This window comes from Eptesicus fuscus, chromosome 14 (assembly GCF_027574615.1).
Source record: "Eptesicus fuscus isolate TK198812 chromosome 14, DD_ASM_mEF_20220401, whole genome shotgun sequence".
NCBI lineage: Eukaryota > Metazoa > Chordata > Mammalia > Chiroptera > Vespertilionidae > Eptesicus > Eptesicus fuscus.
Genome location: NC_072486.1, coordinates 42391637 through 42404922, shown reverse-complemented (window position 1 = coordinate 42404922; position 13286 = coordinate 42391637). Strand labels below are relative to the sequence as shown.

Below are 13286 nucleotides of genomic sequence, written 5' to 3'. Positions count from 1 at the left end.
ATTTGAACTTTTAATCTAAGCCCTGAATGCAATTCTATACAGAATGTCTTGTTCCTTTTCATTTTACAGAGGTTGGCATTTGTTTTGTCATTTCTCTGCACTTTTTCTCATTAAAAACATACTTCATGTTAACTTACAGATACTATATGAGTCATACTTTTAGTATTAAAATAAAAAGTTTATTTAAAAATGTTAAAAACACAATTCCTTTAAAGTACATATTAAAACAATTTAGGAAGTCCAATCAAATCCCATAATGGTCTGTAAGGTAATCTAAGACTGCTGATGTGCTTGACAAAGCATTAAATACTCTTTTTTCTTGCCTTGAAGTTATCTTTTCCATCATGTACATTAAATGTTGATGGAAACACATATAAGGAGTTCCAAGTTCAAGAGCAAGGTCAACCCAATCCCAGATACATTTTAGGGGGGTTTCCTCATATCCAGCAAACATGGCTGGGTTTGCTAAGAGTCCTCTTGCAACCATCACACCTACAAATTAAAGCATAGAACATTTATCCACATATTAAGAACTCATAGTTACAAGGTCACACTCAAACAAACTGAGAATATTAAAAAATAAAGTATATTACAAGGTTTCACAATACCCTGATATTAGTCTGTGTAATTCAATTATAATACAATTTTTATAGTTCTTTTTGTAAGTTTAAAGGTAGTTACAGATATTTTTTTATTTTATTAAGACTTCTACATTAAGCAATTAATCTTTAGGCTGTTAAAGGTAAATCCAAATTGTCATAAATTGGGCTTGCTTGAAGTTAAGTTTTATCTGCATTCTCCCGCCTAGCAATAGGTATCACAGGGCTTGGTCTGCCAGTAATTTAAGGGGATAAGGAAACTGCATAGAAGTATGGGGTTCTTTTGGTTCCTATGACTACTCTTGTGTTCGCTCACTCTCAATTCTAGTCTACGTGTTCTATTTTCTTTCTATTACTAATAGGCTATCTGTAAGATTCTTAACTAGTCTTTCACTGGATATGATGGTGGCAGTAAAAAGAATGAATTTACCTCAACTAATCTACTGTTTCTAAGTAGAAGAGTTAACATATTTAAATAAGTTGCTTAGTTTAAACCAACACAAGAGGAAAATATAGTTCCAATTTAAAGAAAAATAATGAAAACATTAACATTATTCTCCCACCCCCACTTTTTTTGCTAGTTAAAAGACAAAAATTCAAGTACTTATTTCTTACCATCTGTACCAGTAATATGGCACACATTTTCTGCTTCTTTTAAGCTTCTGATGTCTCCATTAGCAATAATAGGTATAGACATATTTTCCTTAATTATTTTAATGGCTTCATAGTGAACTGGCTGATGTCTTTCTTCAACGGTTCTTCCATGGACTGTAATCCAGGAAACTCCTGTTGCTTCAGCCTTTCGACAAAGATCCACAGTTCTTGCAAGGTCATCATGGATCCTGTAATTTTAGAATTATAGCCATCTTTTTATAGCACACAAATCAAAGCTAAAATTAATAACTAAATACAATAATATTTCATATAAAAAACTTATGTAGTTTTTCTATATCATCTTATCACTATATGCCACTATCAGTAAGGTTTTTTGCTCAGGGATCAGTTCCAATTTAAGATTTCAAATGTAGCTATTTCACTATTGGCAACAATAGGATGACAAGTTTTATCTTATCTAGTGCTCCTCCCCTTTGGCTTACAAAACTGAAAATGTCATCCAAATACTCCACACATGAATTGAAAGATGCTATCCTAATATTTGCTTGTGTATGCCCATTCCCCAAGTGGGAGAATATAATACTCATTTATCTTGAAATATGTTTTTAACCTGTCACCAAAAAACTGATTCCTGGTTTATTTTATTTTCATTGTGAAATTTTAGTGCAAATACCATTCCTATTTTCTATTCTTGGTACCAGGAATGTATCTTAGCATTAATTAAGTAGTACATAGAAAAAGTTAAGGGTTTCTTTTTGAGGAGAGTTTTAAAGTTTTTTTTTTACAAAATTGATTTTAAAAAAGGGAGAGAGAGAAACATTGATGAGAGAGAAACATCAACCAGCTGCCTCCTGCATGCCCCACACCGGGGATCAAGCCCAAAACCTGAGCATGTCCCTGACCAGGAATTGAATTGGTGAACTCCTGGTGCCTGGGATGACGCTCAACCAACTGAGCCACACTGGCCAGGCTTGGATAAAAGTATTTAATAATAAAGGGATGTTTTCATTTCTGTTAAACAATACAAAGAGGAAATTGCTCTGGATTATAAAAAATAATACTATATATATCCATTTACTAAATATCTTGTTTCAACATTTCTATACACTACCTGCAAGTTAAGGATAGATAACCCTGCATCCCCAAACAGAAGGAATATTCTTTTATTTCCTAAGTAAAGAACTATCTATCAACAGGTTAAAATATTTTTACCTTATTTTAATAGATACTGAAAATCTGGGATTTTCCACTTGATTTCTTACTTGTTTCACCATATCTTGAACAAGCTCTGGTTTGTTTATTAAGCAAGCTCCATAACCATCAGCCATTGCCCACCTTTATGAAGCAAACACAACAACAAATAAACTGTAGTTGAAAAAGACGATACATTTCTAAAGGCACTATAAGTGCATCTATATTTCTCTATCTAGCAATCTTGAATGGAATCAGATTTTTACAATTCATAGACCCAACATTTCTTTCTTTTTAATATATTTTATTGATTTTTTTACAGAGAGAAAGGGAGAGGGCTAGAGAGGTAGAAACATCGATGAGAGAGAAACATCGATCAGCTGCTTCCTGCACACCTCCTACTGGGGATGTGCCTGCAACCAAGGTACATGCCCTTGACTGGAATCAAACCTGGGACCCTTCAGTCCGCAGGCTGATGCTCTATCCACTGAGCCAAACCGGTTAGGGCAGACCCAACATTTCTAAGTGGACCAATTTAAAATTAGGAAAACAGATTCCCAGATCAAAAAGTACTTAGAGGAAATGGTTTTCATTGGCAAGTCATAAAATTAAATTACTACCCATTCAACCAAAACAGTTTAAGTACTTGTAATTAATTTCAATTATTTCAGATTTTTTAAATTCCAAATTTGATGTTTATTATACATAATAAGAGGTTTTATTAGTCTTAATAGTAGAGAGATAAGTTTGGCTTATAGCATTCCAACATGACTAAATAGCTTATTTAACTCTCCTAATGAGTATACAAATATGTCTAATCTGATTTGGATTATGCTGTATTTAAAACCTTGATTTTATTATTTGGACACATTTTGAATTATTGTCAGATAATCTAGTACAGTGTCAGAATCACAGGGATATTGTCAAATTAAGTACATCCTACAAATACACAGTTATTTAGAATCAACCAAATAATTGTGGTATAAGGGAAAGAAAGGTAATTATAAGAAGGTATTCTTATAAAGAAAATTAATTAGGAGAAAATAAGTGGTGAGCTCCCAAATCATAGAATCAGTTTCTAGAGCACGTATGTCTGACATGACAGTAAAAATACATTTTAGAATTTGCTATAAACATCAGTGTCTCATAACTACTTATGGATGAGGTTCAAGACAGATCCATACTTTAAAAAAATTCTAGTGGTGAGGTAAGATAAAACAGTTGTCAAGGGTCTATACATTGTTGTCAAGGGTCTATACATCAGAAAATATCTCTGCATGTATGTTTCTAAATAATCTTTTCTTATTTTTAATTCTTAGTTAGAGCCCAAGTGCTTTAACTCTATTTTCCTTACTTTTTAATTATTGGAAAACTAGAAAGATAGTTTACCATGTTCACATAGTTTTTTTCTAATCTTTTTGAAAATTCTTCCAACTTCTTTTGAGCTTTACCTCTGAGGGCAACCACAGTTAATGTCTATTCCATTCGCATAAGGACAGACTATACGAGCAGCATCAGATAAAAGTCTTGCATCATTAGCAGCAAACTGAACAATCAATGGGCAATCACCTGATAAAACGAATAGCTCAACATTAAAATTCACAAAAACACACACACACACACACACACACACACACACACACACACACACGATATACCAATATAAAATAACTACTTTTAGCCTAAGAAGTATCTGTTCAAACAAGAAAGCATTAAAATAACTTTAAACATTTTAAATAAAAAGAAATTCACATTTAGTTCAAATTCAAATGTAAGGTTTGATAAAATGAAAAGTACAACACTGTTGACAAACAGACCCCTTTCCAAAGGTGAGAATTAGTTATTGTATTCCAGAACAATTTTATGTGTACCTGTAAATTTTTAACCAAAGTGAGCAATCTATGTACATTGCTATAATACATTTTTTTTTAACCTGATGTGTCTGAGAGCTGTACTCAGACTTATTTTCTTTTCAGTGGCATATTCTACTGTGTATAGATGAACCACATAGTGTACTTCTAGATTGTTTTTCGTTTGTGGCTATTGCAAACAATGTGATGAGGATACCCTCACATGCTTTTGTTAGTACATTAAAAGGGTAAATTCCTAGGTGTGTAACTTCTGGACAAGCATCTAACATTTGATAGACATTACAAAAATTTCTTTCAAAACAATTTACCAACTGTGGGGACCCTATTCAGATGCTCAAGGTCAATTAGAGTGTGGTGGGCCTATTCAGAGTACACCAGATGTTCAAGGCCATTCTGAGTGTGGAAATCTTAAGTGTTCAAGGCTAAGATGCTATACACAGGTGCAAGAGCAAGGCCACAGTAATCTGTATGGATAATTCACAAGTGTGCCCTTCCATAACTCAAAAGACTAAGGTCACTATTTGGCAAGAAGCCTCTTTTGTCTAAGTAGTATAACATGTTAATGACCAGCAGGCAGTGTGCAGCTGCTCAGATAATGACTGTAGGTACAGAGTCTGCTGCTGCTGTGTGGGAAAGATGTATTGTTACTTAGCTGGTGTGCGGCTACTGTATGGGACTTTGCTTTGAAGAACTGTTTTGTTTAGTGGCTCCTTGTTAGCAATGGCTACTTGGCCACTGGCTCCCACAATAAAGACTCTCATATATACCCACAACTTCTCATGGCTTCTCTGTCACCGAATACCTGGTGATCAAGGGGGTCCAGCCCTGGCAGAGGGGCTTGGACCCAACATTTGGCATAGTGGAACAGGATGAAGGAACTGAGTTCCAACAGCAACATAGATACATACTAATATGGATTAAATTCTTGTTTTCTTGTAACTTATCCTATGTTGTATATCCAATAGTGTGTATATTTTTCTTTCTGGGCTTTCCATATTCTTGGCACATTTTTATATGCACAATTTTTCTTTTAGTTATTCCTTTTTATTATTTAACTTTTTATAAGACAATGAAATTAGCTCTATCATAAATATAAAAATACTAGAGGCCCGGTGCATGAAAATTCATGCACTGGAGGTGAGGTCCCTCAGCCCAGCCTGCCCCCTTTCACAGTCCGGGAGCCCTCAGGGGCGGAAGGCGACCCGGTGATCAGGGGAAGGCGATGCCCCATCACACCTCTGCTGCCACCACTGCCAGCAGCACAAGCCTCGGCCGGCCCTGGTTACCTGAGTCTCGGGCGGCCCTGGGCGGCTGGGAAGCCAACATCTGAGGCTTGTCTGCGCCTTGGGTATTGGCTGGGCAGCAGCCATCTGAGGCTTGCCTGCGCCTCAGGCTGGCCCAGGGCGGCTGGCGGATTGAGGGGACTGGGGGACTCCGGAGGCAGGCACGTGGGGCGTGCCGGGCATTGCTGCGGGCCTGCCACCTCAGCGGGGCTGAGGGGATTGGGCGCCACCATCTTTGAGGGTGTGGCAGTGGATTAGCATATTCCCTCCTTATTGGCTGTGGGTGCCACCATCTTTGCAACAGTGTGAGGGTCAATTAGCATATTCCCTCTTTATTAGATAGGATCATAAACATTTTCCCAATTTTAGTTTGTTTTTTTGAGTATATTTGTGCTATTTTCTTACATATAAAAGTTTAAATTTTAATACAGTTAAATATATCAGAACTTTCCTAGGTTTTAAAGGACACATTTTTTTTTTCATCTTTGGGTTAGTGTTAAAACTCTGGATAGATGTATTTTAATTTTTCTAAAGACTCTTTGAGGACTACCTGTGTGAGATTTGCTGGGTGTTTGCCAAAAATGCAGATTTCTGGGTATTACCCTAGTTCCACTAATTTACACTATTATCCTGGGATCAGAACATTTGCCTTTTCCTGAGGATGTAGGGTGCTTTCCCCTTTGTAACTCAAGAGAGTTATAGAATTTCAGTTTAACATTTATTTATGGGTCTAATATATTTTCAACACTGTGCTAAAAACTGAGGATACGAATCAGTAAGAAATAGTTCCAGGTCTCAGGGAGCCCACAGTCCAGGAGGAGATACAGGTATTTGAAGAGGAAATTATAACACAGCAGGATTAAGTGCAACATTTAAAGACTGTGCTTCAAAGAAATAATACAAGTGGAGGGTGATTAGGAAAGTACCTTAGCCACAAAACCCCAGAACTAGATTCAGAAGCATAAACTGTTGTTTGCCAGAGAAATAGGGATATAAGGGATAAGCATGGCTGGGAAGGAGAATCTAGGTAGAGAAGTATGAGAGAAATAGCGCATGGGCTTTAAAATAACTTCGCATTTGTGAGTAATAAAGTCAGTGGGCTCTGGAAAAAAACTAATAGAAGACAAAGCTGAGGATGTATTCAGAGGCTAGATCATGAAGAATGTTACATATTATTCACAGATGCTATAATTTTACTCTTTGGGCCAGTGGTTCTCAATCTTTAGCAAGCTTAGAATCATCTAGAAGGCTTTTTAAAACGGGTCTGGACCACATACCCAGAGTTTCTGATTCAGTAGGCCTGGAGTGGAGGCTGTGAATTTTCATTTCTAATAAGTTTCCAGATGTAGCTTACCTTGCTGGTCTGGGGAATCATACTCTGGGAATCACTGCTTTAGGCAAAAAGAGGTCTAAGAGAAGTGATCAAATTTACATTTTAGAAAGGTCACTTTGGGTTGTTTGGAGGATAGTTTAGATTGGGATAAGAGTGGGGGCAGTGAGATAGGAATCTAATTTAATAGTCTAGGTGAGAGAACACGGGCCCTAAGGAAGGCTTAGTATTTTGTATACCATCCAGTTTGAAGACACTCAGTAAAAACATATTTTACAAAGACTTAAGAGACATTAAATACTAAAAAATTCAAAAATAAAATCTCTGAATTGGGATTTTTAAGCTTTACCAAGTCAACAAACTCTGAATTTCACATACCTTGGTTTGTGGTAAATTCACTGTCTCTGGCTTTTTCAGATCTGACAAAATCAGCAGCCACTATCATTGGTGTGTAGCACAGATCACAATTGTACTTTCTTACTAGTGTTCTAAAAGCTAACCTGTAAAGGGAAAAAACTTTAATTAGGTATTTAGAAATCACCCCAATCATATGTACTTCCAAGTTTAATTTAGTTAACTATTAAATATTTATTAGAGGAAAGGTCTATGTATTGGAAGATGGAGATGTACTTTCCCCTGGACTTCCTGCTTAGTATAACTAAAAACCCTGGATTTTATATGTAAAAAAAAAAAAAAAAAAAAAAAAGAAAATTTTTCAAAGGTGGAGAGAAGAAAACAGACAGGCTAGTGACCTCAGGACCTGAGGAATAACAATGGTGAGTTTCTTAGGTTTTCTTTTTACCTCAAATATCTCACACTAGGAGCTGAAGAAGCTGGAAACTTGGAAATACCAACATGTGCAAACAAAAGAGCCTTAACAAAAGTCTGCTCTCCCGAGCCAAACAGCCGGGAAAGGGACAGCCTCGCAAGGCAGAAAACTGTACATAATAGCAGCTCAACTCCAGCCAAACACCAAGAAAAAACAACTGTGGTTTCCCCTCCACAAAGGTTGAGTGGGGAGCCTCGGTTTCTACCTTTCCAAGGCTGTGACAAGGTTCTCCAACACCGCTCCAAGGTAGTATCAGAAAAGGCCAGGTAGGGAGCTGGGACTTTAATCCTTGCTGGCAAGTAACAAGGTGCCTTCAGCGGAGACCTCATGGGGAGTCTGGACTTCCACACCTACCAGCAGTAGGGAGGCACCCTCCTCCCTCCCCACAGGGCTAGTATCAGAGCATGCTTAGAGCAGAACCAGGACTTTCATCACTGCCCAGTAGCTACCAGGTCACCCACTCCAGGCGGACCTGGAACTCTCCCCCTGCTCAGCAGTAATGAGGAGCCCTTTGCCCTCAGAGTGTCAAAGGAGACTAAATGGGGAACCCGGACTTCTACCTCCACCTGATTGTAATGAGGTGGTGCCTCATCTTTCTCCTGCTGTAGTGGTGTCAGAAAAAACAACAGTTAAAACAGAAGGTTCAATACTCAGAATCAATATAATCTACCATATTAATAGGCTAAAGAAAAAAAATCATGATTATGTTAATCAATGCAGAGAAAGCATTTGACAAAATAATACTCATTCATGATAAAAAGAACTCAGAAAAATAGGAAAAGAGGGGATCCTTTTTAACTTGATAAAGAGCACCCACAAAAAGTCCTACAGCTAACATTATACTAACAGGTAAAAGATAGATTACTTTCCCCCTAGATTAAGAACAAGGCAAAGATGTCTGCTTTCATCATTCTTATTTAATACAGTGCTGGAACTTCTAGTCACTGTAATAAGGCATGATCAAAGGCATATGATAGAAAGGAAGAAAGAAAACTGTCCCTATTTGCAGATGACGTAATTGTTTACATAGATAATCCCAAAGAATTTATCAAAAAACCCTCCTAGAACAAAAAGTGAGTTCAAGTTGCAGGATAGAAGATTAACATACAAAATCAATTTTATATCTATATAGAAGCAATAAACACATGAACACCGAAATTAAAAGTATACTATTTACAATCACTCAAAAAGAGAGAAATAATTGGGTGTAAATTTAACAAGACGCAAATAGAACTTACATGCTGAAAACTACACAAAAGTGATGAAAGAAATCAAATAAGATCTAAATAATTCTTGACAAACTGTGTTCATAAGTTGGGTAACTTAGCACAATAAGGAACTTGATTCTCTCAAAGTTGATATGAATATTTAATGTAATTCTTGTGAAAATTCAGCAAGATATTTTGTATATACAGAGAACATCATCATAAAATTTACTTAGGACAGCAAATGACTTAGAATAGCTAAAACAATTTTTAAAAATAAAAATAAAGTAGAAGACTCAGTCTACTGGACTTCAAGATTTATTATATAGCTAGCTATAGTATGGTATTGGTGGAGGAATAGACACATAGATTAATGGAACAGAATAAAGAATCCAGATAAAGAGCCATACAAATACTCCCAACAAATTTTTGACAAAGTGTAAAAGTAATTCAATAGTGGAAAAACAGCCTTTTCAATAAATGGTGCTGAAGTAAAAGTTGGTGAGGAGGAGGAGGAGGAGAAACCAGGTCCCTCATACATTGTTGGTGGGAGCATAAAACAATATAGCCACTCTAGAAAAGTTTGGCAGTTTCTTAAAGAAATTAAACATATAACTACCATATCTATTGTCCTAGATAAATAAAAACTTACGTTCACACAAAAACTTGTGCAGAAATATAAATGGGTATATTTATTTAATACCCATTATATTGTTATAGGTAGGAGTTATAAGCACTATTGTTTTAAAAAAAATGTTTTTATTGAGAGAGGAAGGGAGAGAGAAACATGGATAAGACAGAGAAACATTGGCTGCCTCCTGCACGCCTCCTACTGGGGGTCAAGCCCGAAACCTGGGCATGTGCCCTGACTGGAATGGAACCAAGCAACCTCTTGGTGCATGGGAGGGCACTCAATCAACTGAGCAACGCCCCAGCCAGTAGGAGCTTGGAGAGGTTAACTGTTTACTCAGGGCCACACACATATGAGGCAAGTGGTAACACCAGGACTCAAGCCTTGATCATGATCCAAAATCTAAGTGTTGGAAGATGCCATGTGGTGAAGTGGTCTTACTTTTAAAAAGTCAGAGCATAAAAAGGAAATCACCATTTAACAATACTTACTTTGAATATCGAACCATTGGGGCGGAGACTTTTACCAGCTGCCCAGATTGAAACAGTTCTATTGGATCTTTTTTCTTTCTTGACATATTGTGGTTTGTATGCAGTCATTCTTCACGAACACAGATTTGTTTCCAATCTGAAAAAAAAACACATAAAAAACAAACACACACACAACAGAAAACCATAATCAGTTTACATAGAGAAAAGGTACTTTCATTAGATGAATTCCTATCATTCTAACAATTTCAATTGCCAGAAACACACATTTTTCATCAGGCCAGTGGGCTTCGAAGTCTTTTTAGCTTCTTTTCATAGTATCAAATAGGATATTACAAAATTCTGCCTCTATTTATAAGTCACTGATAGTTTTAGCACTTTGGGAAATTATGATATTTATGTTCTGTACAGATTATGCTTATTCATGTCAAACACTAACAGTTTCCAATTCTATACTTAACTCATTATAGTAACATTTTCTGTCCAAATTAAAAAATAATCAAGATGTTGAAAATTACAAAATCTTTTTTATGGTATATCAGGTTATAACTTTTCATGTTACTTTTTAATTTTTGGCAATGATAAATCAGGAAATTTGATTAAAATAATTCCATTGATCATCGGTGTATGACTGGCACTTTTAAAGTTTTATCCAGGAAAGTTAAATGGCATTAATTGAACAACTTTAAGTAGTAGTTAGCATTTCAAAAGATAGACTAGTATGTTTACTATTTATTCTTATTCTCAAATCATATTCTTTGTACCTGAATCAGAAAGCAAAAGACCCCACCAACTTTTATTATTTTAAAAACTTAAATGTGCTATTATCTAGTGAAAATTTCAATTATATAAATATATAACTGCATAGTAAATCACTTTTATACTGAAAGAGGAACAAATGATTAAATTCAGCAATTCATAGTATTTTATAGTTCCTATACTTAAAATTCTGTAATTTCATACTGTTAGCTGCTTTTCATATGTCAATATTTGCCCTTAGGAAGTTTGAAACAGATATGGACCAACTTTAGGAAGGTTGACTTGCTCAACATGCAATTTTTTATTTGGCTAATCCTGAAAGTACTGATATAACCTAAATATAAACCAATTATTTCAATTTCCTTAGGTAGTATGTACAGTTGGAATATAAAAAAACTAGTTTTACTAATCACTGTTCAATTAGCCTGACTTAAGAATTCAAAGTTATTAGCATCTTATTTTTTTAATAAAAATTCATTAGAATGACGTAAGCCACGTATATGAAGTATAAGCAACAAAACAGTAGTTCTTTTCACAAGTTAAACCAGTTTCTTCTCTCGCATTTCATATCTTAATTATGCCATCACCATCCTCCTCTACTCACTCAAGTCAGAAACCTAGGGTTCCCTCTACTTCTCCATCTCTCCTAAGTGTGTCAACCAAGTGGTACCTTTAATTAAATCTTGAGCATATCTTCATTGTCCCAGTTTCTGTACATACTCATAATCCCCCATCCTGACAGCCTTTTCTGAATCCCAAATAGAGTTGATCTTATTTACCGACTACACCCATTCCTGTTATGTTATTATGTGCAATTTTCAATTACTTTTCTAGAGTATAACATATATCAGTCTCTTCATGTGTTTTTGAAGGCATGAACATGTATTTACTCATTCAACAAATATTAAGTTGAATGTTGGGAAGAGATGAAAATATATTTCTTATATCCTTAAAAACATATTAGACATACACAATAGCTCCAACACACACACACACACACACACACACACACACACACACACACACAATTTAGCCACTGTGGAAATAACTGTCCAGAGAAGTGAGGGGAGTCAACAGTGGAGGAAGGAAAGCTTCAGCTGACACTACATGGGAGATGGGGGAGTGTCTAGCTACAGACAACAGTATAAAACCAGATGCTTGAAAATGCTTGATGTTTTCAGTGAACCATTAGTAATTTAGTGTTGTCTGAGTTCTAACTGAACTGAACAGTGAGAGGGCCTAGACTGGCATGGGCCTTATATACCAGTTAAGATTCTTTTAGAGTTTATAACACAGAGCTGTGATTTCAACATTTTTCATCTCATGGCACACATACTCTAATTACTAAAATTCTGCAGCACACCAAAAAATATATATTTTGCCGATCTGACAAAAAAAAATAGGTATAATTTTTAAAGTTTACTTTTGTGACTTAAAATATATATTTTTAATTTATTGATTTTAGAGAGAGAGGAAAGGTGAAAAACATCGATTTGTTCCACTTACTTATGAATTTACTAGAGGCCCGGTGCACGAATTCGGGCACAGGTGGGGTCTGGGGACAATTTGCATGTTAACCTTTTATTATATAGGATTGGTTGATCCTTGTATGTGCCCTGACCAGGGATCGAACTCACAACCTTGGCATATTGGGATGATGCTGTAACCAACTGAGCTACCAGGCCAGAGCAGGTATCATTTTGCTTCACTCACACCAGACGGCTATTGTTGTGTTGGCTGCTGCTATCTTTTTATTTGACAATCTTGGAGAAGAGGGTCAGTGCCTCTGACTAAATTGCGTGTTTTTAAAATTCTTGCAGCACAGCTCTCTGGCCAGTGTAGCTATGCTGAAAGGCTGTTGGTTCAATTCCCAGTCAAGGCACATATCTGGATTGTGGGTACCATCCAATGTAAAGGCCAAGCAAAGAAAAACGAACTTCATATTTCAAAGATAATGCTATTAACATTAAAGACAGTATTTCAGATAATGAAACCTGAGCCTGAGCACACTGCCCTTGATAATGCATTTGACCTCTATTCAAAACCAGTAAGCCTATCATGATTGAGATCAAACAAATATTAGGAAACACCTGAGACAGGGAAAGCAAGCCCTCGCGGGTTTGGCTAGTCCCAAGCTCCTAGAGTTCGTTCACTGGTTCTATTCAGGTCAGGGCACAGGCCTGGGTTTCGGGTTCGAACCCCAGGAGGGAGCCGATCAATGTTTCTCTCCCTTCCTCTAATATCAATAAAAACATAGTTTAAAAAAAAAAAAAGAGAGAAAACACAATGCGGTGTACCATGAGACTTGCTCACCTGAGCTGTTTAAGTATTAAATGCATTTAGATTTATAAAGTACTTAGAAAAGCGTATAGCACAGAGTAATTACCATTATTGCAACTTCTTGAAATACTCTTAGCAGTACTAAGAAAACCACCTAACTCTGAATTAGGGGAAAAATAGCTCCCTGTGTGTATATAAAGTTGTA

At 36.2% G+C, this 13286-nt stretch overlaps 1 protein-coding gene across 1 annotated transcript; it reads right to left on the bottom strand.

Annotated features, from left to right (window-relative positions):
* Positions 1–10177, bottom strand: DUS4L (dihydrouridine synthase 4 like). Its single transcript, XM_008150060.3, has 6 exons — positions 10046–10177; positions 7268–7389; positions 3857–3974; positions 2427–2549; positions 1215–1441; positions 1–492 (listed from the first exon to the last, which is right to left on the bottom strand). The coding sequence occupies exons 1-6, from the start codon at positions 10129–10131 to the stop codon at positions 245–247; spliced, it is 924 nt and encodes a 307-aa protein (XP_008148282.3). The 5' UTR covers positions 10132–10177; the 3' UTR covers positions 1–244.
* Positions 10178–13286: the final 3109 nt, after the last annotated feature.

Excerpts from the sequence above, each read along its gene's own strand:
- DUS4L (XM_008150060.3), bottom strand. The coding sequence starts at position 10,131 with ATGTCAAGAAAGAAAAAAGATCCAATAGAACTGTTTCAATCTGGGCAG. Across the intron at positions 7,390-10,045 it reads CCAATGGTTCGATATTCAAA|GTTAGCTTTTAGAACACTAG; the intron begins GTAAGTATTGTT and ends TTCCCTTTACAG. Across the intron at positions 493-1,214 it reads CCATATTACTGGTACAGATG|GTGTGATGGTTGCAAGAGGA; the intron begins GTAAGAAATAAG and ends TTTAATTTGTAG.